The 25476-nt window shown below is 38.3% G+C and overlaps 1 protein-coding gene across 1 annotated transcript in view; it reads left to right on the top strand.

Moving 5' to 3' along the window:
• The window catches only part of bicdl1 (BICD family like cargo adaptor 1), a 38238-nt gene that overhangs the window by 5497 nt on the left and 7265 nt on the right, over nt 1-25476 (top strand). Inside the window, exons 3-7 of the mRNA XM_082187863.1 lie at nt 12694-12810; nt 19170-19316; nt 21700-21879; nt 23691-23909; nt 23988-24131. Coding sequence (XP_082043989.1) covers nt 12694-12810; nt 19170-19316; nt 21700-21879; nt 23691-23909; nt 23988-24131 — 807 coding nt within the window. The remainder of the gene's footprint in view (nt 1-12693; nt 12811-19169; nt 19317-21699; nt 21880-23690; nt 23910-23987; nt 24132-25476) is intronic.

Here is a 25476-nt window from a genome sequence, read left to right as displayed (position 1 = left end):
CGCAGTTTTGCATGTGTCATATATGTCACCTGGTTTCTTGATTGTAATATTTAATTACCGGTACTTATTTTCTGTAAAGCTGCTTTAAAACAATTTGTATTGTGAAAAGCGACACACACACACACACACACACACACACACACACACACACACACACACACACACACACACACACACACACACACACACACACACACACACACACACACACACACACACACACACACACACACACACACACACACAAAAAAAAGAAACCTTGAATTGAATTTAAAATGTATGCTAGTTTAATACAGTAATTCTCAGATGGTGGATTTGGGCAACCCAAAAATATACTACAGATTTTTTCTGATTGTATATATTCTGACAGCAGGAAAAACAACAATGCAACAAACAATGCTTAATTCAAATAATTCATTGTAATTAGCCATATAATCATGCATAGGTAGGACACATTTTTTTAAATAAAAATATTAGGGTTAATAAAAAATACAATTATTTTCACTCTGGCTGAAGTCACTTCTAAACATGATGGAATTTAAAAATGATTGCCTTCTGAGAAATTACGGTTAATCGTTGTAAATCAGTGACTGAGTAATGATGGGAAACTAAGGTTGATTGATATGGCAGGAAATTGAGATTTGCAGGTAGAATGCCACACTGAGTTTGGTTTGTGCTTCAGTAATGGCAGGATCTTTGCACAACTCTTGTTCCCAGACGCGTTTGAATTGTCAGATTGAGTCTCATTGATTTTGCCCCAGGATGGCTGTGGTGTTGTGGCAATGACGCAGCTGAGGTCACACAACAATCTCTTCCTGGATCCAAACACCAGCGTCCCCCTGACAGACTGATGTTAATGTTTTTACCATTCAGATTTACTGCAGCTGTCCATAACACTCACACTCAGGCCTCATAATGCTTTAATGCTGTCAATCCTAGTCAATTTCATTTACTCCGACAAACACACAATACACACACGTCCTATTACCACATGTGGTTCTATTAATGGTCACACATAATGGCAGAAGAATTGATGATGATAAACTAATCAAGACTGGCAGCACAAGGTCTTCCAGCTGAGGGCAATAACACCAGTAAAACCAGAACATGTTCTCAGAAAAGAATAAAAAGAGAATAAAGGCCTATTCACACCAGGAACTATAGTAGTTCATTTTTTAGAAGTTAAAATAAATAAATAAATAAAAGAAAAATAAATGATAACTATAACTATATTAGCGGAAGATTGTTCTGTTTATTCTAAGCGCATACTGTCGTCTGCCACTTTAAAGGGTTAGTTCACCCAAAAATGAAAATTCTGTCATTAATTACTCACCCTCATGTCGTTACAAACCCGTAAGGCTTTCATTTTTTGAATTTCATTCTTTGATTTTTTTTTATGAAATCTGAGAGTTTTCTGTCCCTCTGTTTACAGCTACGCAACTAACACTTTGACGCTTCAAAGAGTTCATGAAGAGATTGTAAAACTAATCCAAATTAATCGAGCGGTATAGACCAAATTTTCTGAAGAGACTCAATCGCTTTATATGATGAACAGATTGAATTTAGACTTTTATTTAAATATAAACATTGCTAAGCGAACATAAATAGAAGCTCAACCGAACTTCCTTGATGCTCAAGAATGAACCTCATTGGTTCTTGCAGATTCTCAAACGTGCTGCGTAACACGAGAATGAACCTCATTGGTTCTTGCTGAAGCTCAAACGTGCTGCGTAACACAAGAATGAACCTCATTGGTTCTTGCTAAAGCTCAAACGTGCTGTATAACACAAGAATGAACCTCATTGGTTCTTGCAGATTCTCAAACGTGCTGCGTAACACGAGAATGAACCTCATTGGTTCTTGCAGATTCTCAAACGTGCTGCGTAACACGAGAATGAACCTCATTGGTTCTTGCAGATTCTCAAACGTGCTGCGTAACATGAGAATGAACCTCATTGGTTCTTGCAGATTATCAAACGTTCTGCGTAACATGAGAATGAACCTCATTGGTTCTTGCTGAAGCTCAAACGTTCTGCGTAACACAAGAATGAACCTCATTGGTTCTTGCAGATTATCAAACGTTCTGCGTAACACAAGAATGAACCTCATTGGTTCTTGCAGATTATCAAACGTTCTGCGTAACACGAGAATGAACCTCATTGGTTCTTGCAGATTCTCAAACGTGCTGCGTAACATGAGAATGAACCTCATTGGTTCTTGCAGATTATCAAACGTTCTGCGTAACATGAGAATGAACCTCATTGGTTCTTGCTGAAGCTCAAACGTTCTGCGTAACACGAGAATGAACCTCATTGGTTCTTGCTGAAGCTCAAACGTTCTGCGTAACACGAGAATGAACCTCATTGGTTCTTGCATAACACGAGAATGAACCTCATTGGTTCTTGCTGAAGCTCAAACGTGCTGCGTAACACGAGAATGAACCTCATTGGTTCTTGCTGAAGCTCAAACGTTCTGCGTAACACGAGAATGAAACTCATTGGTTCTTGCTGAAGCTCAAACGTTCTGCGTAACACGAGAATGAAACTCATTGGTTCTTGCAGAAGCTCAAACGTTCTGCGTAACACGAGAATGAAACTCTGGTTCTTGCTGAAGCTCACACGTTCTGCGTAACACGAGAATGAACCTCATTGGTTCTTGCTGAAGCTCAAACGTTCTGCGTAACACGAGAATGAACCTCATTGGTTCTTGCTGAAGCTCAAACGTGCTGCGTAACACGAGAATGAAACTCATTGGTTCTTGCTGAAGCTCAAACGTTCTGCGTAACATGAGAATGAACCTCATTGGTTCTTACTGAAGCTCAAACGTGCTGCGTAACAAGAATGAACATCATTGGTTCTTGCACATTCTCATACATTCTGCGTAACACGAGAATGAACCTCATTGGTTCCTGCAGAAGCTCAAACGTGCTGCGTAACACGAGAATGAACCTTATTGGTTCTTTCTGAAGCTCAAACGTGCTGTATAACACGAGAATGAACCTCATTGGTTCTTGCTGAAGCTCAAACGTTCTGCGTAACATGAGAATGAACCTCATTGGTTCCTGCAGAAGCTCAAACGTGCTGCGTAACACGAGAATGAATCTCATTGGTTCTTGCTGAAGCTCAAACGTGCTGCGTAACACGAGAATGAACCTCATTGGTTCCTGCAGAAGCTCAAACGTGCTGCGTAACACGAGAATGAACCTTATTGGTTCTTTCTGAAGCTCAAACGTGCTGTATAACACGAGAATGACCCTCATTGGTTCTTGCTGAAGCTCAAACGTGCTGTATAACACGAGAATGAACCTCATTGGTTCTTGCTGAAGCTCAAACGTGCTGAGTAACACGAGAATGAAACTCATTGGTTCTTGCTGAAGCTCAAACGTTCTGCGTAACATGAGAATGAACCTCATTGGTTCCTGCAGAAGCTCAAACGTGCTGCGTAACACGAGAATGAATCTCATTGGTTCTTGCTGAAGCTCAAACGTGCTGCGTAACACGAGAATGAACCTCATTGGTTCCTGCAGAAGCTCAAACGTGCTGCGTAACACGAGAATGAACCTTATTGGTTCTTTCTGAAGCTCAAACGTGCTGTATAACACGAGAATGACCCTCATTGGTTCTTGCTGAAGCTCAAACGTGCTGCGTAACACGAGAATGAACCTTATTGGTTCCTGCAGAAGCTCAAACGTGCTGCGTAACACGAGAATGAACCTCATTGGTTCTTGCTGAAGCTCAAACGTGCTGCGTAACATGATAATGAACCTCATTGGTTCTTGCTGAAGCTCAAACGTGCTGCGTAACACAAAAATGAACCTTATTGGTTCCTGCAGAAGCTCAAACGTGCTGCGTAACACGAGAATGAACCTTATTGGTTCTTTCTGAAGCTCAAACGTGCTGCGTAACACGAGAATGAACCTCATTGTTTCCTGCAGAAGCTCAAACGTGCTGCGTAACTCGAGAATGAACCTCATTGGTTCTTCCTGAAGCTCAAACGTGCTGCGTAACACGAGAATGAACCTCACTGGTTCCTGCAGAAGCTCAAACGTGCTGCGTAACACGAGAATGAACCTCATTGGTTCCTGCAGAAGCTCAAACGTGCTGTATAACACGAGAATGAACCTTATTGGTTCTTCCTAAAGCTCAAACGTGCTGCGTAACACAAGAATGAACCGCATTGGTTCTTGCTGAAGCTCAAACGTGCTGCGTAACACGATAATGAACCTCATTGGTTCTTGCTGAAGCTCAAACTTGCTGCGTAACACGAGAGTGAACTTTATTGGTTCTTTCTGAAGCTCAAGCGTGCTGTATAACACGAGAATGAACCTCATTGGTTCTTGCTGAAGCTCAAACGTTCTGCGTAACACAAGAATGAACCTCATTGGTTCCTGCAGAAGCTCAAACGTGCTGCGTAACACAAGAATGAACCTCATTGGTTCCTGCAGAAGCTCAAACGTTCTGCGTAACACAAGAATGAACCTCATTGGTTCCTGCAGAAGCTCAAACGTGCTGCGTAACACGAGAATGAATCTCATTGGTTTTTGCTGAAGCTCAAACGTGCTGCGTAACACGATAATGAACCTCATTGGTTCTTGCTGAAGCTCAAACGTGCTGCGTAACACGAGAATGAACCTCATTGGTTCTTGCTGAAGCTCAAACGTGCTGCGTAACATGATAATGAACCTCATTGGTTCTTGCTGAAGCTCAAACGTGCTGCGTAACACAAGAATGAACCTTATTGGTTCCTGCAGAAGCTCAAACGTGCTGCGTAACACGAGAATGAACCTTATTGGTTCTTTCTGAAGCTCAAACGTGCTGCGTAACACGAGAATGAACCTCATTGGTTCCTGCAGAAGCTCAAACGTGCTGCGTAACTCGAGAATGAACCTCATTGGTTCTTCCTGAAGCTCAAACGTGCTGCGTAACACGAGAATGAACCTCACTGGTTCCTGCAGAAGCTCAAACGTGCTGCGTAACACGAGAATGAACCTCATTGGTTCCTGCAGAAGCTCAAACGTGCTGTATAACACGAGAATGAACCTTATTGGTTCTTCCTAAAGCTCAAACGTGCTGCGTAACACAAGAATGAACCGCATTGGTTCTTGCTGAAGCTCAAACGTGCTGCGTAACACGATAATGAACCTCATTGGTTCTTGCTGAAGCTCAAACTTGCTGCGTAACACGAGAGTGAACTTTATTGGTTCTTTCTGAAGCTCAAGCGTGCTGCGTAACACGAGAATGAACCTCATTGGTTCCTGCAGAAGCTCAAACGTGCTGCGTAACACGAGAATGAATCTCATTGGTTCTTGCTGAAGCTCAAACGTGCTGTATAACACGAGAATGAACCTCATTGGTTCTTGCTGAAGCTCAAACGTGCTGCGTAACACGATAATGAACCTCATTGGTTCCTGCAGAAGCTCAAACGTTCTGCGTAACACAAGAATGAACCTCATTGGTTCCTGCAGAAGCTCAAACGTGCTGCGTAACACGAGAATGAATCTCATTGGTTTTTGCTGAAGCTCAAACGTGCTGCGTAACACGATAATGAACCTCATTGGTTCTTGCTGAAGCTCAAATGTGCTGCGTAACACAAGAATGAACCTTATTGGTTCTTGCTGAAGCTCAAACTTGCTGTATAACACGAGAATGAACCTCATTGGTTCTTGCTGAAGCTCAAACGTGCTGCGTAACACGATAATGAACCTCATTGGTTCTTGCTGAAGCTCAAACGTGCTGCGTAACACAAGAATGAACCTTATTGGTTCTTGCTGAAGCTCAAACGTGCTGTATAACACGAGAATGAACCTCATTGGTTCTTGCTGAAGCTCAAACGTGCTGTATAACACGAGAATGAACCTCATTGGTTCATTGGTTTTTATATCAGAATGATGTAGTTCTGACATATATCAGCCTGGGCTAACTACTAGAACTAACGAGCCAAATTTTGACTACATAGTAATATATTCCAGCAAAATATAAACAAATTTCTTGTACAGTAGTAAGGGGTCAAGGTTTGGCCAGTTACCATCAGTAGTTCCCCTGGTGTTTTCAATTTGTTTAAGTAATTAAACCCAGAAGCTAGTTGGCTGCTGATGGTGATGTTCTCTGAAGCAAGAAAGAGGCTCTGAATATGAGATAACTAGATGGGCTTGACAGATCTGCTAATGGATCTGTTGCTGCAGAGTTCAGACTCAGATGACCTTCCTTCAGTGGGACAAGCAACAGCAAGTGACATAAGGCAGAGTGACTCATGCATGAACTCAGGTGGGATTAGGGTTTAATCCAGATCCTCTTTCCTTTACCAACAGCATTAGGAACAGCCGACGGAAACAGAGCAAGAGAGGACAGCAAGAACGGCATGCTGTTATGTAAATATTTATTTAGGAAAACCTGAGAAAGAAGAGTTTCAGAAGAGAAAACTTTGCTCTCAATATGATTTTTCCCAATATAGCTCTATACTTTTATTATATGCAACAGTTGCATTTTTAATTATTTATCTCAAGGAACTTTTAGGAGAAACATCAATAACACTTTAAAATAGGGTTTCATTTGTTAACAGTAGTTAACATGAACTAACAATGAAACATACTTCTAAAGCATTTATTAATCTTAATGTTTATTTCAGAATTTACTACTACATTTTTAAATTCAAAAAGTTATATATGTTAGTATTATTTAATGGACCTGAGCTGACATGAACAAGCAATGAACAGTTGTGTTATTAATAACTAACGTTAACAAAGATAAATGAAACTGTAAAAAAATGTATTGCTCTTTGTTAGATAATGCATTAAGTTATGTTAACTGATGGACCTTACTGAAATATGTCAAACATCTGAGACACAGTCGACATATAAATAAGATATTTTCTACTGGAGGGACAGTGGCAACTTAACTAGATAATGAAGTAGAGCTTAACAACAGGTAAAGCCTAGCAAATACAGACAGCATTAATGTTTAGCTGATGTACTGAACATATTGTGTTGTGTTGGACAGATGCTTTCTGTTGCACACACACACACACACACACACACACACACACACACACGTCTGCCTGCCAGTCCTGGAAGCAGGAGGTTGTCAAAAAAGCCAAAACCCCAGCAGCCTAATCTGATCAGAGAGAAGCATTTTACTAATTACATTACAAAGGTTGAGAGAGAGAGAGAGAGAGAGAGAGAGAGAGAGAGAGAGAGAGAGAGAGAGAGAGAGAGAGAGAGAGAGAGTGGAGATGGACACCGAACAAAATAGACCCACTTTTCATTATCAAGATGGAGTGATTTTATAAATGATCCCATTGATTATGTTCACTGGTTGGCTGCATTGGAAATGAATGGCAAAGTAACATGGGTAACAGGTTGTGGGGTCAGACAGAAGGAGCTCTGGAACGACTGCTGAGTCAAGTCAAGAACCCATTAAAACTACAGTAAACTCACTGCCATTATGCTGGGGTTTTGCCGGGGTGTTGCCAGGGTGTTGCCAGGGCGTGGCTAGGTTGTTCTGTGTGGTTGCTAGGTGGTTTCTCCCTGTCTAGTTTGAAAAGGATAATGAGCAAGAGAGGGTTGAGAGGACGACACACAGGATGATGCTCAATGCTAATACTTAGTGTAGAGACTCGATCACATCACTATCAGCACTAGTTGTAATGCTCACCTTAGACAAAACTAGTCATTTACCTAAATTCTTTTTTCATATTGCTGTTGCCACAGGTACATAAAAACAATTTGAACTTTTTGATATTGAGATATATATAAATACATATCATATGAAAGCTAAATAAATACGCTTTCCATTGATGTATGGTTTGTTATGATATGACAATATTTGGTTGAGATACAACGATTTGATAATCTGGAATCTGAGGGTGCAAAAAAATCGAAACATGGAGAAAATCGCCTTTAAAGTTGTACATTTGTGTTCGTGATTGTGCTGCATTCACTCACAAAAATACATGTTTTATATCTTTACGTTAGGAAATTTACAAAATATCTTCATGGAACATGATCTTTACTTAATATCCTAATGATTTTTGGCATAAAAGAAAAATCGATAATTTTGACCCATACAATGTATTTTTGGCTATTGCCACAAATATACACATACCCAATATATCCAGGGTCTCATTTTACTGAGTGTCTCCAGTGTATTGTAGAAATGTCACAGGTATCCTCCTCTGACAGTATGACTAAGGCATGTCTCAGCACCTCCGATCACTATTCCCACATATCGCTATGGCAACCTCAAGTGTCATGTTCAAATCCATGTGTTACCATGGGAACGTGACCCCCCCCCCCCCCCCCCCCAACCTCGGATTCAACGAATAAGACACTCTAAACGAGTGTAAAAAGGTGTTTCCTTTAGCAATGCTCTTTGTAATGTAAATGAGGCACAAATGAAAGAATAAGAGCCGGATGCACAGTCATAAAAGAACATGCAACCTCACAGCATGCCATGTGACGCGCCTGCGGCTCAATACACACGAGTGTGTGTGAGACGCGCGTCTGCCGCGGGTCATGTCGACCTGACAACATCAGACACGATTCACACTGAGATTACACTGCTGAATGGACAGACACCAACATGACTAATGGCTCTTTGATTATCATTAGTGAAGGTGATGCAAATGTAATTACACTTCAGTTTTAAACGCCGTTATAAATTATGTTACATCCTTTGGGAAAGAAAAAAATCACAATTGAGAATCAGCAGAGATGCTAAATTAAATCTCCTGCTTCTCAGATTTTAGTCCTGGGAAAAAAACTTAAGATTTGCCAAGACAGTCTACAATCAAAAAGTCAGAGATTTCAATATTAATAATTCAAACATTTCTCATCAGCTTCTTCAAGACTGAATGATCTGAGCTGCTCCACATTATTTAATGGAATAATTATGTCTCATTTATAGCTGTTTTTAAGGGAAAAAAATTATTAACTAAAACTATTAAAAGCATTTCTGTTAATTGAAATAAAGCTGAACATTTTTTATCTACACTCCTAAATATAAAGTAGAAATGTTGCTTTGGCAACTATCTGAAATAAGTTGAAGCACTAAAATAAATAACTGGAAATAAACTAAAGCTGAAATAAAATAAATGAATTAATCCTAAATAATAATATTTAAAAAAAATTATAATAAAAATGTCAAGTATGTTACAAAATTACTAAACATTAAACTAAAATGAAAACTGAAAATATAAAGTATAAGCTAATTCAAAATATGAATAAATAATACTAAAATAACCTTACTTGAACTCCCTCAAATTCCCTCCCTGCTTCTCTTTCGATTCATAAATCAGCCGAGCAATAAAGTAATCTTGATGACGTTTTTTGGCTTAAACCTTAAACAATATCAAACTTACGAGAAGTTCAGCAATCTGATATGAGTCAAAGGACCCTACAAGTGAAAACCTGCTTCTTAAAACATTTCTTTATCTGTCTCGAGTCTATCTGTGCCAACAGAAAGTTGAGTCCGAGGTCAAGATGGGTGACGCTTTCTGAAACAGTTTCTTCAAAATTGCTGAGTATTACTTTAGAAAAACTCTTTTATCAGATTCCTCCTGTCAAAAAAAAAAAGAAAAGAAAAAAAAGTGAATAAATAAAGTTCTTACATAAAGATTCTACAACCTTGACATATATTGTGATGCACACTGTCAGAAAAAAAAGTGCAAAAATGTTACTTTTAGTGGTACTTGTCACTTGTCAGAATCCTTAAAGGTGCAGTAAGCGATTTCTGAGAGATGCAGTTGGAAGTGGATCGAACCGGAAACCACCACACATTACAAAAGAGAAAGGCCGTGTGTCCACCAAAGAGTTTTTTCACGCGGCTGGCGTATTTTTTTCAATTGTTTTCAATGGGAGCGCCGCGTTTTTTCAAATGATATGAGCGTAACGAGAAGCTAAGCATTTTTCACGCTGAAGCGCTCTGCGTTTTTTACAGGCCGCCGAGAGTTGAAGAATGTTCAACTTTGGGTAAAACGCAGCGCTCATCACTGTCACTTTTTACCCAACCGTCCAATCACAGTGGACAGTGGACGTGACTAATACCACACCGTCCAACCGCCACATTCTGCTTGTACAACGTCAACAGACGACAACAAGCATAATAACAGAACAAAATCATTTCAAACAAGAGCCAGAGAAAATACGTTACATTGTATCGACATTTTAATATAGAATCAATACAGAAACAAAATATGTGTGAAATGAGATACTAGTAACACTTCCGCGGATATTCCGTATCATAACAAGCGAAGCGTCTCAACTGAAAAAAATGCAGCGCTGCTAAAACGCTCTCAAGCGCTCATAGCTAGGCGTTTAGCAGAGCGCCTAGTGTTTTCAGCTGGATAATAACGCTTTGGTGGACACACAGCCAAAGGTCAGAGGAATATCACTGGAAAAAGAAGGGTTATGATCACTGATCTGGCAAGCGTTAATATTAGAAAAGCTTTCCAGCGCTGGTTGTGTTTTTTCTGCTCTATACGTGAGTAACACTGGTTTTACTGTGTTTTACAGTTGTTGTAATGTTAGCTCTAGTAACAGGACAGTTTTGAGTGTCTGCTGCTGTGCAACCAACTCTTGCTTGTAAATAATCTTGTATACTGTATGTAAATTTTTTGTCGTTCGTTCATCATCTTCGCTTTATTTTTCGCGAAGCATTATTTTGCTTCGTTTCAGCAATGATAAAGAGACATCCTCTCTTGTTCATGTGTTTTGGGGGCAGAGCAATGAGTTTGTTTGGTTTGATTTCACATAGCCACGTTTAAATGGACAATTTCTGTTTCAGTCGAATGAAATAATTTGGATTGATGATTGATTCCCATTTGAAATATAGTCTTGTTTAAAGAATTATAAGCCATGAAGCAATAGCCAATCAGCTACGAGGTGAATCGCAGCACTACAAACGTTGATGTAAAGTGGGCGGAGCTAAATAGATTTTTTGCCGTTTTGGTGTTGCTTTTTTCGACTCTCTGATTGGTGGAATTTTCTGTACAGCATCATGGGTAATGTAGTTTTTCAACAGGAATTCCACTGTTAAACAATTATTTAAAAAATATGATGGGAAAATGCGGGCTGACGGCTTCAGCAGAAGCAAATACCATAGATTAACAACCTTCTAGTTCAGTTTATAAAGGGTTTTAAGTTATCATTCAAAACCAATTTTCTTGTGGAGTTTTTTTTTTTTACTTCACTGCACTGTATAAATAAAGAGTGGCATGTGTCTACGTGCATTCCTGTGTATATATGATTATGATATGATAGTCATTTAAATTGAACTTCTTTTAATGTTTGTTTTGACTGTCACAATGGCGAAAGACATCCATCTAGAGCATGTTTACAGAGAAAAACGTTGGAAAAGCAGTGCTGTGTGAACGGCCCTGGAGTTAAATCACAGTGTACAGCAGGTTACTGGATCCTGCGCATAATCTGATAGAATTCCAGATAAAAACATATTCAGTGCGAGATATTGCAGCAGCAAAGTTCATACGGTCGTGAGCGTCATAGTCGTGTTTGCGCGTAGCCGGGACTCGTGGCGTGGGTTGCCGTGGTGACAGTCACAGATGAAGTGAGTCAGTTTAGCGACTGCAGTCTTGCTGATGGTAATGAGTGTTTCACAGCTGCAGTGGCCTGATCGCAGACGTCCAATCCACACACAGGGATCTCTGCTGGAATCTGCTACAGATGCTACAAAATGCCAAGTGTGATCAATGCGTGTGTGTGGGTGTGAGTCTGGGGGCGTGCGTGTGTGTGTGTGTGTGTGTAGGTGGGGTTTCTCTGGTAATATGACTCATGCTCATAGATACTAGGGCAGCAACAGGCTTCGTTTTTTTTAATACATTTCTGGATGAAATAATATAACGTTAGCAGGCTCAGTGTTAAGAAAGCGTGTGCTAACATTATGAAGATAGTCAGAAGGTTAAAAATCATGCTACTAATTTCTTCAAACAAGCTAATCCAGTGGCTACGAAACACTCACAGTATCAGCTGGATATCTTGTAAACCTGATTTTGTAAAACAACAACAACAACAAAATAATAATAATAATAAAATAAAATAAACAAATTGTTAAATACAGTGGCTCAAACAAAGTCAGTCATAGTATCAGTACCTTGCAAGGTTTGTAAAAATAAATAAAGTAAGTAAAAATAATAATAAATAGTTTCAATTAATTGCTAAAAATTATCATAGTATCAGAAATTGTCATATTATGCAGCCTTTGTAAACTAGATTTTGTTAAAATATCAAAATATAAATGAAATAAACAAATAGTTAAATCCAGTGGCTGTGGTTTAAGTGCCTTGTAAACATATAAAATAATAATAATAATAATAATAATACAATTTAAAGAAATTAGAAAAATCTTTAAAAAAAATGTTTTTAAATCCAGTGACACAAAAATGATCATAATCATCCCAGTGCCTAAAAAAATTATAAAAAAGACCCTGGAAATAAAGAGTCAAGTGCATTGCATTGTGGGATACAGTATCCCACACACTGGCTGCAAAGTTTAATACAAAGTGTTATTCCAAATTCATCCAGTGGTTGTGCACTTCTCATTTTGGCAAATGTCCTGATAATCCGTTCATACAGGCAATTTATATACTATTCACAGTATACATGCTGCACATACAGTACAAGTAGCCTATATAGACCAGACGTCTATGGGAAGCTAACAGAAGTGTCTGTGTTTGTGTCCACAGGCCGCCGAGGTGGAGAAACAGTTGTCTACTCAGGTTCATTCTTTACGGGATGATTTCAAAGAGAAAAGCATCTCCACCAACCAGCACATGATGCGGCTCGAGACCCTACAGGCCGAGGTGAGGCGTTGTGGGATCTGGATCTTATTTATTTACAGAGAGTCATGACACCATGATATATTTCAAAATCTGCTTTCCTCTGTTTTCCTTCCTCAAATGATTATTTGTATCATGCACTAAACAGCAAGGGCTTGAAGTAAGTGCTCACGAACCGCTTCCTCTTTTCTGCATGCTCATTCTGGGTGTGTGTGTTCTGTGATGTGATCTCATTGTGCGATGCAAAACGCTGCTGGATCATATCCTGATTGCTTCGTTATGTCAGTCTTCTCGCTAACTCATCATTGAAAGACGGCCTTGTAATTGGCTCCTGGAGTCTGTGATGTGACAGCGCAGGACAAACAATGCCAGCTTGAGTTTCACGGGCCGTCATCTATGGACGCTGGTCTATTCACAACAACTATCTCAAGCTTTGTTCAATTCTGAACTGAGGAAACTGTATTAAGCGGAAAAAGCTCTGTTTCGATTAGCTCTGTTTCAAAACCTATAGCGATCTCCCTAACAAGATCGCAATTTACATCAATTTTGCAATTTGTGTCCTTCATAGGGAAAGCGTCCCAGAATGCATTGCGACAAGCTCAGTGAAAACATTCATCTAGTGGTGTGTTTCCCAAAAGCATCATAAGCCAACTATAGCCACAAGGGTAACACTTTAGCATAATGGTCCATCATTAATATTAATTTGTTACTATGCAGGAAGTAACGCAGGACTAATGAGTAGTACTATATTAACACTTCAGCTACTACTAATAACTAATATTAACTAATATGGAAACAAGCTTAACTAATCAGTAAGTAATATCAAATTTTGGACTGAGGTAATTCCTTATAATGTAATCAGTAATTACTGAATGAGATTGGCATCAAGAACTAACGATGAATTAGTCATCAAATGCCATGTTCGTAATTTATAGCAAAAATCTGGCATTAATTTGAGTGTAAAATTTGTGTAAATTTGATAATTTAAGTGGTTGAACGACAAATTTGCGCACAATACGGTTTCAGGAAAAAGTCGTGACTATTGCCAGTTGATTTATTTAACGATGCATCGTACTATGGTAGTTAAGCAGCGAGTTACGGACATTTATTAATCATAAAATGACGCATACATATTTTTGAGTGCATGTGGACGATAGACAGGAAGGAAGCTGACGGTTTTGGAACAGAACTAATGTGTCTAGAAGATTCAGTAAATATTCTTTGTATAGAAGAGTGTTTTATTTGCGACAGCACAAGCTCATTAACATATGAGCGCCTTCATTTACATATCAACACCTATTCATCATTCAGCAACTTGGACCAACCTGATGATCAGAAGTTAGCCAATAATAACAAACATAATTTATGTAGAGAAGTCTTAGGAACGAAAACGATCATGAAAAACTAAACTATTCCGGAGCAAGAAACCTTCTACTATCCTTATCAATGTCTAGGAGAAAAAATGAAATGCTGAAAGAGGGGAGAAAAACACTCTTCATACACACCGGTACATCCACATCTAATGCATGTCTGGTTTTGTATGCATGTGTAAACCATGTTGTCTCTTCAAATATTTTCAACTATATTTTGATCTGATATAATGGATAAAAAAATTGGTATAGGAAACAATTTTCACTTAGAAATTTCAAATAAATTTCACAAATAATTACAAAGAAACGACAAGCAACACATTGAATTAAATGTGAAATTTTGAAGTAAAAAAAAAAAAACAAGAAAAAAAGTGTAAAAACAAATGTCAATGTCCCAGACATTTGGACCCCACTGTATATCAAAGTAGCATAATAATAGCATCTGATTCATCACTGATTTATGGTTCCACCACAGTTTATTCAGAATATAGAGATCTACACAGTACTGAGATGAAGTGTGTCAGGGTTTACTTGCGGAGGGTAATTAGCCCATGATTAGTGGTCGATACAGGGATGTGCTGTCCGTCAGACCAGAGCGGATTTACAGGATCAGTATCTCTCTCTCTCTCTCTCTCTCTCTCTCTCTCTCTGATCACTACAGAGACAACATACAGTATAAAGAAGCAGAGATGAATTAGTGAATGAGAACAAGGTCACTTTATTAGGTCACCTGTTCAACTGCTCATTAACACAAATATCTAATCAGCCAATCACATGGCAGCAACTCAATGCAGATGTAGACATGATCAAGACAATCTGCTGAAGTACAAACTGAGCATCAGGTGATTTAAGTGAACGTGTTGTGATTGTTGGAGTCAGATGAGCTGGTCTGAGTTTTCAGGAACTGCTGATCTACTGGGATTTTCATGCACAACCATCTCTAGGGTTTAAATAGAATGGTCAGAAAAAAAGCAAATATCCAGTGAGCTTCAGTTATGAGGGAGAAAATGCCTTGAAAATGCCAGAGGTCAGAGGAGAATGACCAGACTGGTTCAGCTGATAGAAAGACAACAGTAACTCAGATAAACACTCGATACAAGGTTTGCAGAAGAGCTTCTCTGAACACATCAAACCTTGAAGCAGAAGAGCATCTCTGAACACACCACACACCAAACCTTGAAGCAGAAGAGCATCTCTGAACACACCACACACCAAACCTTGAAGCAGAAGAGCATCTCTGAACACACACCACACCTAACCTTGAAGCAGAAGAGCTCCTCTGAACACACAACTCACCAAACCTTGAAGCAGAAGAGCATCTCTGAACACACAACTCACCAAACCTTGAAGCAGAAGAGCCTCTCTTAACACACACCACACCAAACCTTGAAGCAGAAGAGCTCCTCTGAACACACAACTCACCAAACCTTGAAGCAGAAGAGCTCCTCTGAACACACAACTCACCAAACCTTGAAGCAGAAGAGCCTCTCTTAACACACACCACACCAAACCTTGAAGCAGAAGAGCTCCTCTGAACACACAACTCACCAAACCTTGAAGCAGAAGAGCTCCTCTGAACACACAACACACCAAACCTTGAAGCAGAAGAGCTCCTCTGAACACACAACTCACCAAACCTTGAAGCAGAAGAGCTCCTCTGAACACACAACTCACCAAACCTTGAAGCAGAAGAGCATCTCTGAACACACCACACACCAAACCTTGAAGCAGAAGAGCTCCTCTGAACACACAACACACCAAACCTTGAAGCAGAAGAGCTCCTCTGAACACACAACTCACCAAACCTTGAAGCAGAAGAGCATCTCTGAACACACAACTCACCAAACCTTGAAGCAGAAGAGCTCCTCTGAACACACAACACACCAAACCTTGAAGCAGAAGAGCTTCTCTGAACACACAACACACCAAACCTTGAAGCAGAAGAGCTTCTCTGAACACACAACACACCAAACCTTGAAGCAGAAGAGCTCCTCTGAACACACAACACACCAAACCTTGAAGCAGAAGAGCTCCTCTGAACACACAACACACCAAACCTTGAAGCAGAAGAGCTCCTCTGAACACACAACACACCAAACCTTGAAGCAGAAGAGCTTCTCTGAACACTCAACACACCAAACCTTGAAGCAGAAGAGCTCCTCTGAACACTCAACACACCAAACCTTGAAGCAGAAGAGCTCCTCTGAACACACAACACACCAAACCTTGAAGCAGAAGAGCTTCTCTGGACACTCAACACACCTAACCTTGAAGCAGAAGAGCTCCTCTGAACACACAACACACCAAACCTTGAAGCAGAAGAGCATCTCTGAACACACAACACACCAAACCTTGAAGCAGAAGAGCTCCTCTGAACACACAACAGACCAAACCTTGAAGCAGAAGAGCTCCTCTGAACACACAACACACCAAACCTTGAAGCAGAAGAGCTTCTATGAACACACAACACACCAAACCTTGAAGCAGAAGAGCTCCTCTGAACACACAACACACCAAACCTTGAAGCAGAAGAGCATCTCTGAACACACAACTCACCAAACCTTGAAGCAGAAGAGCATCTCTAAACACACAACACACCAAACCTTGAAGCAGAAGAGCATCTCTGAACACACAACACACCAAACCTTGAAGCAGAAGAGCTTCTCTGAACACACAACACACCAAACCTTGAAGCAGAAGAGCGTCTCTGAACACACAACACACCAAACCTTGAAGCAGAAGAGCTTCTATGAACACACACCACACCAAACCTTGAAGCAGAAGAGCTTCTATGAACACACACCACACCAAACCTTGAAGCAGAAGAGCATTTCTGAACACTCAACACACCAAACTTTGAAGCAGAAGAGCCTCTCTTAACACACAACACACCAAACCTTGAAGCACAAGAGCTCCAGCAGCAGAAGAAACACACCGGTGACACTCCGGTCAGCTGAGAACACAAAACTGAGAGACTCACTGAAACTGGACAATAGAAGATTGGAAAACATGTTTTTTGCCCGGTCTGATGAGTCTGGATTTCAACATTTAGATGGTCAGGTCAGAATTTGGTGTAAACAACATGAAAGCATGGATCATCCTGTCAGTTCACTAAAGCGATACTAAAGGCTCTTTATTAGCAATTCTCCCATGTGAAGTGTGTGTACTCGAGCGAGGAAAACTTCTGTTCTATTTTAAGAGCAAATGCTGCAATGTCTGGGTGTTCCCGAAAATGCCGCCAGTGCCAGACAGTGAGAAACGGGCGTCTGTTCCAATCCATGACGCTTCTGGGCCGACCAGGACATAAATACACCAGTGTCACTGTCTAGTTTGGCTGATTTTAAATTAAAGTTTGAAGATAAGCAGAAGTATGCATTAAATGTCCAGGTGTGGCGTACGGGTAATCACACAGAATCCCTCAGTGCTGCTGCTGAACTAGGTTAGCTGATCTAGGTCATAACATGAGGGAGAGACACCAAAACTTCTGCTCATGTTCGTTTTATGCGCTGCACACACACACACACACACACACACACACACACACACACACACACACACACACACACACACACACACACACACACACACACACACACACACACATCACCACTCTTTTTTGAGGTACTTTTCTAGGGATCTACCTTGTCTAGGCCACATTTCACCATAAAACAAGCAAACAAGACATTATATGTAGTCTAAAGTAAATGAAACCTATTTTAGGACCAGTCAGATTAAGTCTGTAGTATTGTGACATTATTTTCAAGACAATTAAACACATTCTCCTCTTCAAATTCTCTTACTGTAATGCAGCCAGATTTATTCATTCTCAATGATGATTCTCATTAGATTCACATCAGGGTTATTATTGTTGGCTGAAACTATTTAATAATTTCTGTTAATTGAAATAAAGCTGAAATAAAATAAAAAATAATTACTTGAAAAAGTAAAAATTTGAAATATTGCTTGGCAAGAAACTGAAATAAGTTTAAGTTGAAGCACTAAAATTATTTAGTGGAAATACATTAAAAATGAAAACTAACTAAAACTAAAACGAAAATAGAAAAATGTAATCTATATAGCAATATTAAATAATAATAATAATAATAAAATGACATTTACTTAAAATATAAAAATAAAAGCTAATTCAAAATAATAATACAATTATGATCAAAAAAAAAATAAAAAAAATAATAATTCAGATTCTGAATTACGTAATGCTTAAAAATGCTTTTCTTACTTAGTATTGTTCTCTTGTTTCCAGTCCAAATATCAAAAAAATCTTAAATAAAGATGCATTTACTAGATAAGTAAAATGACAAGATATTATGTCTTGTTTTCTGAAAGAATTTAGAGTTTTTTGCCTAAAACAAACAATTATTCTTACGCCATTGGCAGATAATTTTGCTTGATTTAAGCAGAACTCACTTAATTTAGATTTTTATTTATTTATTTTTTAAAGACAATATCTTGTCATTTTACTTGTCTAGTAATTACATCTTGATTTAAGTATTTTTAGATATTTGGACTGGAGACAAGACAAAAATACTAAGTAAGAAAAGCATTTTTTGCAGTGATACTATTATAATTTTTTTTGTGTGTTTTTTTCCTTTTCAATTTCAATTAATGAATGTGTTGCTTGTTGTGTGAAAATTGTTCCTGCACCAGTGTAGGAGAAACCAGTGAGCCATTAATGATACTTGAAAAACAACAGCATTTTCACTGGGCTGTTTTGAGCAGAAATATTCCCGTTATCAAGCTCACATTCCTGACTGTGGAGGTGTCCGTGACTCCCTACTGATGAAGCCTGGCAACACAGCATTCCAACAACACCAGAGTTGAACCCAATCCAATAAACCACACTCGAGTTTTTCATCGAAACCCGATAAAGGCTCAGATATATTGTGATCTTGACTCTTTAAGACAAGCATTGCAGATGTTTTGGTCTGAATAGCTCAGAATCATGATGATGATGATGATGATGATGATGGTGTGTTTGGCGCTCTCGTTGGGCAGATACAGATGTTGTCGGAGCGTAAGCAGGAACTGGAGCGACGTGTGAACGCCATGCTGGAGGAGAACGAGCAGATGCAGAACACGGTGGACGAGCTGAGAGAGCGAACGCAGGTGCTGGAGAAACAGTGTCAGGAGAAGGACTTACAGGTGAGCGGCCGTTACACACAAACATCTTATTCATCAGGGGTTTTCACTAAACAACTGTATATGAGTGGACTGGCAAACTAATAACCATACATGTCATAAATCCCATAAATAAAAAATGTTTCAAACCTGAAAAGAATAGGGGTAAAAAAAGATATATATATATATATATTTAATATCAATATCAATAAATAAAAAATATAAAAATATAATAAAAGTAAAACATTATTTTATAATATAAATATATATTTTGTTCCCTGAAAACAACTCTTAATTATAATTTAGCTTCTTCAAATGTACCTTACATTGTTTATATATTTTACTGTAAAACCATTTGGGAAAAAAAAATCAGATGCATTAAAAAAATTGAAAATATTTTGAAATATATTTACAGATATCTTGTATATTTTTGAGCCATTTTTATATCAATCTGTCAATCTTTATACATATATAAAACTGGATTTACACACAATATTTAGAAATGTATTTTCTTGCCCCTTAAAGTAAATTTTGGAAAATATTTAGATATTTGAAAGTTTAAGTGAATTATATATTTTTAACATAAAAAATATATTTTATGAAGCCACACTGTTTACAACATATATTTGAAATTTAATATGCTTTGAATTTCTGGCCATAAAAAAGTGAAAAGATTGCAGTGCGTCTTATTTAATTATTAAAGGGTTAGTTCACCCAAAAATGAAAATTCTGTCAGTAATTACTCACCCTCATGTTGTTCCAACCCCGTTAGACTTTCGTTCATCTTCGGAACACAAATTAAGATATTTTTTATTAAATCTGAGAGCTGGATCACTCCTCCATAGGCTTCTAAAGACGTTATAACTTGCTGGCCCAGAAAATGCATTAAAGACATCGTTAATATAGTCCAAGTGACTCCAGTGGCTCAATCTTAAGTTTATAAAGCGACGAGAATACTTTTTGTGCGCAAAAACAAACAAAAATAACGACTTTATTCCACTATTCATTTCCTTCTCTCTGGGCCTCGAGTTTTTTCACGTAGGATAACTGCGCAGCGCGTCTGTGTTGTACGTCACACATAGGCTCACTATTGGCCGACGCTGGTCATGTGTGTGATGCGTGGTGACGTACAACACAGAAGCGCTGCGCAGTTATCCTACGTGAAAAAACTCGAGGCCCAGAGAGAAGGAAATGAATAGTGGAATAAAGTCGTTATTTTTGTTTGTTTTTGCGCACAAAAAGTATTCTCGTCGCTTTATAAACTTAAGATTGAGCCACTGGATTCACTTGGACTATATTAACGATGTCTTTAATGCATTTTCTGGGCCAGCAAGTTATAACGTCTTTAGAAGCCTATGGAGGAGTGAGACAGCTCTCAGATTTAATAAAAAATATCTTAATTTGTGTTCCGAAGATGAACGAAAGTCTAACGGGGTTGGAACAACATGAGGGTGAGTAATTACTGACAGAATTTTCATTTTTGGGTGAACTAACCCTTTAATAATAATGCAATTATGCAAAAATTCTTAATGGTCTTAAAAAAGCATTTATTTTTCTTGCAGCAAAATTGAATCTTTTAATTTCCTCTTTGAATCGTACTGGCACTGAATACATCTTGACAGGTTTTGTCCATTCATGCATTATATTAAGATGAGCAGTTTGTTCTGATTGATCTGCACCTGAAAGGAAATCATTGAAATCTCAGCAGACAAAAGCTGCCGACCAAACTCAGATATTTAGAAAATTACTCATTCTTTTTCTCGTTCCATTTAATTCAGTGCTGTTATAGATTTAATAATTCATTGTTTTGCATGTGTTTAATAGTTTGAGTCACTGTATGATTTGCTGGACAGCCGACAGTTCTCAGCTTTTGAAAAAGACGTACTATTAAACGTATTAAAAATGTACTTGAGTATGTTTTTAGTACAATACAAAATATACTATAATGCATTTTTAATACATTTCACAGTACGTCTTTTTCACCTGGGTTTTTTATCAGCTCTTACGGTTCGTTTTAGATTTACTGAACGCGCTGTTCTTAAAAAGTCATTAATCGCTTCAATAAAAAGATTTACCTCTAAATAAATGAATAGTGCTTTTTAAAAATGGGCTTATAATGTTCAATAACATGAGACTCCAGTCGATATCATTGGTCAAAACTAGAGCATAACATCGAGAGATGAATCACTATATTAAAAACACTGATTTATTTATATTATCAGACACTTCCGGTAATGAAATGAATGAATCATAGGTGATAAATACGAGTATTTACACAATGACAGATGATGTATAAAGAAAGCTCGTTCAGAGTTAACTAAACTAAACACCCCTCGGCCACCAGCCTGTTTTTAGCACTCGGCCGGTAAACTCCCTCAGGTGTGTGTGTGTGTGTGTGTTGGTACAGCTGCGGCAGAGCCAGCTGGAGCTGCAGGAGGTGCGCGTGTCCCACAGGAATCTGAGCGCTCGTGTGGAGGAGCTGACGGAGGAACACAGTCTCCAGGGCTTCAGTCCAAACCCACACAGTCTTCTGTGTGAGATCGAGCAGAGCATGGAGCAGGAGGAGCTGGAGCAGGAGAGAGAGCAGGTACATCACGACACACACACACACACAGCGGACAGCCACGCTTTACTTATGTGCAACAGGTGAAAAAGACGTACTGTAAAATGTATTAGAAATGCATTATAGTGTATTTGTATTGTACTAAAAACATACTCAAGTACATTTTTAATACATTTAATAGTACGTCTTTTTCACCTGGCTGTAGTTACACTCACAGTGCATTCGAGACTGTAATCTGATTGGCTTGCTGCTACGCAATATTTTGGGTTATTCTACAAAACAAGTGCCATAATTTGTGCCCTTCGACCATATATATATACATATATATCCTCGGCAAACAAATGGCCAAAGCCAAAAAAATAATAATAATTATATATTTAGCTTTTAATGGTGCACATTATGGTGCACATTACACATTATATATACTATTTTAACCACAAATCACTGGTCGGGAAATTAGGAAATTACAGGAAATTACATCATGTACATGAAGTTTGTGGTCAGTAATAATAAAAAATAAAATAAAAAAATTTAAACTTCTAATCAGTAAAGATGCTTACATTTTTTTCAGAAGTGACAGTAAAGATATTTATAATGTTAAAAAAAGTTTTCTATTTAAAATAAATGCTGTTCTTTTGAACTTTCTATTCATCAAAGAATCCTGGAAAAAATGGATGTTTCCACAAAAATATGAAGCAGTTTTCAACATTGATAATAATGAGAAATGTTTCTTGAGCAGTAAATCATCATATTAGAATAATTGCTGAAGAATGGCTTCTTTCAAAAGCATAAAAAATCCTGTATGTTTAAAAATACTTTAACAATGAAAAACTAATGCCAAATACTGTACGTTTTAATATTTTCTTAAAACGAAAAAAACAAAAAACAAAAAAACACATAAATACCTTGCAGAATGAACAGGATTGGTCTCCTTTCACTGAAGACACATGGATTCAACACGAATTTTAAATTACCAGTCCTGGAGAAGTCATCGAATTGATAACATTAAAAAAATTCATGGAATGCATATTATGCATTCTAGACATGCTCAGGTCTTAAATATTTCACAAACTAAAATAGCTTTTTGCATGAACAAATTTCTATAAAATGATCTTTAAAGGGGTGGTATAATGCCCTTTTCACAAGATGTAAAATAAGTCTCTGATGTCCCCAGAGTGTGTGTGTGAAGTTTTAGCTCAAAATACCCCACAGATATTTTTATATAGCATGTTAAAGTTGTCACTTTTTGAGGGTGAGCAAAACGCACTGTTTTTGTGTCTGTCCCTTTAAATGCAAATGAGCTGCTGCTCCCGGCACAGGGGGCGGAGCTACAACAGCTTGTGTCCTTTTACCTCACACAGACATGCACTGAACATTTCAATATTTTTGTTCAAACCGGAGTCAGACAATAATAGAGAGACTCAAGAAGAAGTGACAACATGTAGAAGCAACAGGACGTTTCTGAATGGTTATTTGATGAATTTATGAAGCTTATGTGAAGTTATCTTCTAGTCATTGATTAGCATATTCTGTCTTGATAATCTATAAATCGTGTTCAGGGGGCGGGGTTTATGTACATTTTAGGGTTGGTGATGTCACTAACCCGGGAGGAAGCTCGTGTAGTCCTTACCAGCCGTTTGTTGTAGTCCTTAAAAAGCGATTTCTTTAAAAGCTAATATCTTCCTTTGCTTTGAACTTTGAGCGTTGTAACTTTGCAGATGTTGTTTATGCTCAAACAGCAACATTACACACAAACTAAAGTTAAAAAAAGTGAAATCATAATAAACCACCCCGTTAAAAAAGTGCAATCACAAACGCTCTTTCCATCCCTTTAGCTCCGGCTGCAGCTGTGGGAGGCTTACTGTCAGGTGCGGTCCATATGCTCACAGCTGAGAGGAAGTGACATCACAGACTCCGCCTTATCCACAGACTCCTCCATGGATGAGTCTTCGGAGACGTTGTCGGCTAAAGACGTCCCCGTGGGTAGTTTGCCCGCTAATCTTCTGGAGCTGCGCAGACTCACACAAAACCTGCTGGACGGCAATGAATCTACGGTAACAATCATCACATCCAAATCTGAACGTTTTATGTAGTCAAATTCACATTATTCAACGTGTTTTGCATGCGTTTAGGGTTCACGGCGCAGTGATGAGGAGGTTCTAGAAGAGCAGGTTCGTAAATTGAGCGAGGAGCTGCGAGAACTCAGAGAACTTTTCGAACAGGAGCAGGAAAAAACACACAACAGCCAGGAGGAGGCGCTACAGCTCCATAATCAGGTACACACACACACACATACACACACACACATACACACTTGCGCTGTGTTTAACTCCACTTTTAGACATACACTCTCTAAGCACTTCCCTTCGGAGGAATCCCCGCTGCCATTTTGAATTGTGTTCAACTTCGTCAAATGGACGAGGGAAGTTTATTTGGACAGACCCTCGCCTCTATGTACACTTCAGGCAGATCCATAGACCACAATGCAACACGATTGTGATGTCACAACAGCAGTGCTCACACTTAATTTACCCACAAGTGATCAAGGGCTTTCCATTTACACCACTTCCGCCAGGAGTGGTATTTCACTACGAAATACTATAATGTTTAAATTAAATATATATTAATCTTTATTAAATCTAAAGAAGTTATTCAGTCAAAAGCATATTTTCTTTTCTTTTTTTGTTTGTTCTTTAAATAATGACAAGACAGCAGCATGTATATTAAGCTACTGTCACTTTTAAGACCAAATGCACGGATCTGACACACATCAGATATTCTCCAAACTGTTCCCTCTGGTGCTCTTCGGTTATTTTTGGATGAAATTTTTTACATTTGTTTATCGGAATGGTACGAAACTTGGTAAAGGTTTTGGCACTTGCTGAGTGAACACACACAAAAAAAATCATGGACATGATTCGAACAGGTTAAATGGTCCTGCAAAAAATAGTCACACTTGTGCTCTTCGCGGTCAAAAATGACCGCATAGGAAATTAATGGGAAACGAATTTCACCTAGTGAAAACTTTTGGTACTGCGGCCAAATCAAATCTTACTGAAAGCTAATTTTTTGAGATATCAGGCTCAAATTTTTAACAAAACTTGTTTAGATTTATGGCTTTGATTTTCTCACAGTTTTAGAGTAAAACATGTTTTTGAAAATATATATTTCATATAAAAATTGACGTAAACAATAAACGTAAAATTCTGTCACTTTTTTTTACATTCAGTTTTTTAAACTTTTTTCACTTCAGCAATAATCTGCCAAGTGTCAACTTTGAAAAGAGATCAAACTTAAGTCTGTGCTCTAAAGCATTCAAGATTTACGACAGTTTAAGTTGGAAATTTTATTTTCAGGTCTATGCTCAAAAACTGAATAAATGGATTATAAATAATGTGCAAATATAATTTAGTACCATAAAATCCCCTAAAAAACTAAATATTAAATAAAAAACATTATTCTAACTAAAATATAGTGCATTCATTTCATTGAAATAAAAGAAAATTCTGTCATTTTTGACCTACACACAAAGGGTTAAGACTTTTTATTTTAACTCAGTTAAGACTGTGCTTATGAGGAGGATACCTGCCAAAACAGGCATTTCCACATAACTTTGTGTGC

This window comes from Leuciscus leuciscus, assembly GCF_965113295.1.
Source record: "Leuciscus leuciscus genome assembly, chromosome: 13".
NCBI lineage: Eukaryota > Metazoa > Chordata > Actinopteri > Cypriniformes > Leuciscidae > Leuciscus > Leuciscus leuciscus.
Note: the sequence above shows the minus strand (reverse complement) of the source record. Positions and strands in the feature narration are given on the sequence as shown.